Raw genomic sequence first — 3,662 nt, forward strand, 5'->3', positions numbered from 1 at the left:
ATTCAATGGGAGTTTGTCTTTAGTGTGTTTTATTTGTTTCATGAAACATGTGTATTTGGATATTTTTCTGATAAGAAATTATGTTATTCAGTTTATTTCACTTTGTACATTTAGGCTAAAGTTTTGATCTCCATAAAGTAAAGTAGGACCAATTGAAAATTGACATGAATAGATCACCATGCATGTAATTTTCATACCACATTATCATGATTGATCTATGTCATTTGGCTATGTTGATATATGTGACCATTGATGGGTTTAGTTGTGATTGATACAACGAAAATCGCTTTGATCCTATGTTGATATAGTTAATGGACGAGATTGCACATGCCTATAGTTATGATGACAAATTTATGAGCTCAATAAAGTTAACACATTAAAATGTATACATATGTGACCCAGTGGGAGATTGTTAGAAATTTATTGGGGTCACAATTGTATATATAAAATGTGTGTTAGGTCATCAAATAAATAAGTCAAATTTATGTGGTTATTTTGGAATAAAATTTGTGACTTAAGGGCATGATTGTCATGTTTTTAATATGTGGATACCATAAGGACAATTTCTATTTTGATGAGGGGCCAAATAAAAATAGTCAATAACTATTACCAACAGTTTTGTCTGTTGGTAATATAACAGGTAATGGTCCCATTTGCATCGTATCCTTTCAACTCATGTATCCCCATCACCAAGAGAAAAACTTCAGAGAAAGATTTTTGATGCAAATTGGAAGATCATACCAATTAAAGATCAAACCATTTAAAGGTCGATTCTATGGACACCGGTACGCATATGCTAATCTATAATTTTATTGTTTAATTCTCATGAATTGATTAGGGATATATACAAATTTACAGTATTCTTAACATAGCTAATGAAATAAAAATTAAAATCTATCTGTGATTTTGCAATCCCTAAAACTTTTCCCGTCATCAACCAATTATTTTTCAGCCAATTCTTTCTTTCGCACGATTGTGAGATTTTAAAGATTAAATAAAAGAGGGTTGAATATTTTTTTTCAACAAATTACTGAATGTTATTTGAACAAAAGTTTACATGGTTCTAATTAGAAAAAGAAAGAATATTTCTCAAGAAAAAAAATAATAAAATAAAAACAGCCTATTGAAAAAAGAATAGAAAAGAAATATAGAAATAAAATTTTTTAAAAAAAAGGTGAGAGAAGTTGGTGGTCCATTTGCTATGAATTACATATATAAAATTAGGGATATGATTTTGTCCCGTTATTTTACTTTCACGGATTGTAATCCATGATGTACGACAGTCGTCAAATAAGGGAGTTATTTGATCTGACGGCTGAGATTGATCTAGGGGTAATTAGGGTTAAAAAGTAGAAACGTATCCTGACACTGATTTAATGTACCCTGAGACCTATCTAATGTACCACGGAATACATTCCGTGAAAGTAATATCCCAATATTAATATAATAATGACTAATGAAGATAAAAAATTAATTTTTTTAATGAATTAATAATTTTAATAAAAAATTAAAAAAAAAAAAGAATTAAAGAGAGAAAAGATAATAAGATTAAAATGATTTTAAATAATACGATTACCTATCTGTATAAAATTTTTTCGAAGTTAATTAAAACTCATAAAAAATACGCTAAAATTTTGTAAAAAAAAAAATAATTACAGAATATTTAAAAGATATACCTATTCTAATTAGGATATGGATAATTTACGATATTTTTGTTTAAACAGTTAAACACATCATTAAATTAGGTAGTAATCAATGTAAATTTAAAAACCTAATTATATATGAAGTATTACTAAGCTAGCTAGTATTTACAGTAGAGGCTAGGTCTGGGAATAATTAACAATCCACCAGTAGAAAATTGCGTGATAATTATTAAACACAAGTAGAAGGAAGATCAAGAACCAGAGAATGACAACTTCTTCATTAACTATCTTATTTGGTGTGCTAGGTACACACAATAATAAAGTTCACACTTTTTCTTTTTTGTACTGTCAATGAATTGATTATGTTAATCATTTTCCTTTTTTCTTTTATGTTAGGTAATATTATGTCTGGCCTGGTCTATATTTCGCCTGCGTAAGAATTGAAACCTCACTTATTCTATTTTTTTTAAAATAAATAAATTAATAATCAGTTAATTTCTCTATATTAATCTCTCAATATATTTTTTCACAGAAACGTGTTTTGGCGAATCTTGAAGCGTAGATCAACAGAGGAATTTGAGAGTATCCCTTATATCAGCAAATTATTAAATGCATTCTTTTGGATTTACTATGGAATTATTAAGACAAATGGTTTTTTAATAGTCACTGTGAATGTCTATGGTGCTATTGTTGAGATCATTTTTCTCACCATATTCTTACTTTTTGCACCTCCAAAAATGAAGGTATAATATTCTTTTCTCCTTCTTTTAATTTCTTTTCTTTATCTTCAGTACCATTATCTTTTATAATATATGATGACCTGTTTTCAGATTAGGACTGCAATTCTTGTGGTAGTTTTTAATGTCATATTTCCAGTAGCAGCAATTATGTACATGCAAATTTTTCTTCATGGAAATACTCGAATCGATTTTGCTGGATCATTGTGCTCAGTCTTCAGTATGATTGCCTATGCTTCACCACTTTCATCTATGGTAAAACATACATTTTAATTTTTTTTTCTATTATTTGATAATTTTTTATTTATATTATTTGATGAAATTATAACAATTACTCTCTATTTTTTTTTTTTTTAATTTGTGTGTTGTGGTGTGGTATACAGAAAACAGTCATTTTGACAAAGAGCGTAGAATACATGCCTTTCCTACTCTCTCTTATCCTATTTTTGAACAGTGTAGTTTGGACTGTTTATGCTTATCTTCTGAAAGATTACTTTGTTGGGGTAAGTATATAAGTCATAATGCATACTATTATTAGTTGAGAAAAGGAAGAAAAAGGGCCAAACTACAAATTTTGAATAAATAAATAAATAAAACGAAATACCAAGATTTGGTGGCCATGGCCACCCTTATGCATATGGTGTCCTTGATTATGTTTATAATTATGAATTCATTGGTTAATGTTGTAGATACCAAATGTTAGTGGATTTGTGCTGGGAAGTATTCAGCTGATTCTGTATGCAATGTACTGGAGGCCCAATTCATCATCCATGCAAATTGAACACCCAATAAATGATTTAGAGGATCCACTCATTACCAAACCTACAAATGATCAATTCTTCCTAAACGATCATCAGAGCCTTGATGTCGTTTGATATTTATATTCATTAGGCTCTTTCTTAATTATTTAATGTATGTATAGAGGAATGGTACAGTTCCAATTAGAGTTGAAACAAATAGGATGGCAATTTGTGTCCGTGTGAGATACATTGGTGTATTTAATTAATGAACCTTAACTCAACTTCTTTAATTTTAGTATGAGAGAAATCTCAACTCTAACCTAATTTGTCATGCTTGTCCTTTGTATTGACATGTTGACTAAACTTATCCAACACTAATATATTGTACTAAATTGGTACAAAAAATGAACAAATACTATATTTAGGAGAACATTTATAATTATGCTCCAATCCAATGCACAAAAATAAATCCATCTAAAAGACAAAATGTCATTAATAACTATCAATGAATTAAATATTAAAAAAATATTAATGGTATATTA

The 3,662-nt window shown here is 28.4% G+C and overlaps 1 protein-coding gene across 2 annotated transcripts; it reads left to right on the forward strand.

Moving 5' to 3' along the window:
- Window positions 1-1,801: 1,801 nt before the first annotated feature.
- On the forward strand, window positions 1,802-3,436 carry LOC115721152 (bidirectional sugar transporter SWEET16-like). Of its 2 annotated transcripts, XM_030650403.2 has the most exons (6): window positions 1,806-1,948; window positions 2,040-2,076; window positions 2,176-2,386; window positions 2,474-2,635; window positions 2,764-2,883; window positions 3,070-3,436. In XM_030650403.2, the coding sequence occupies exons 1-6, from the start codon at window positions 1,909-1,911 to the stop codon at window positions 3,253-3,255; spliced, it is 756 nt and encodes a 251-aa protein (XP_030506263.1). In that variant the 5' UTR covers window positions 1,806-1,908; the 3' UTR covers window positions 3,256-3,436. The 2 variants fall into 2 exon arrangements, with proteins under 2 accessions (XP_060966784.1, XP_030506263.1); XM_061110801.1 differs by lacking the exon at window positions 2,764-2,883 and having other exon boundaries at window positions 1,802-1,948.
- The last annotated feature ends 226 nt before the right edge of the window (window positions 3,437-3,662 follow it).

Source organism: Cannabis sativa, chromosome 2, assembly GCF_029168945.1.
Source record: "Cannabis sativa cultivar Pink pepper isolate KNU-18-1 chromosome 2, ASM2916894v1, whole genome shotgun sequence".
In the NCBI taxonomy this organism is placed as follows: Eukaryota; Viridiplantae; Streptophyta; class Magnoliopsida; order Rosales; family Cannabaceae; genus Cannabis; species Cannabis sativa.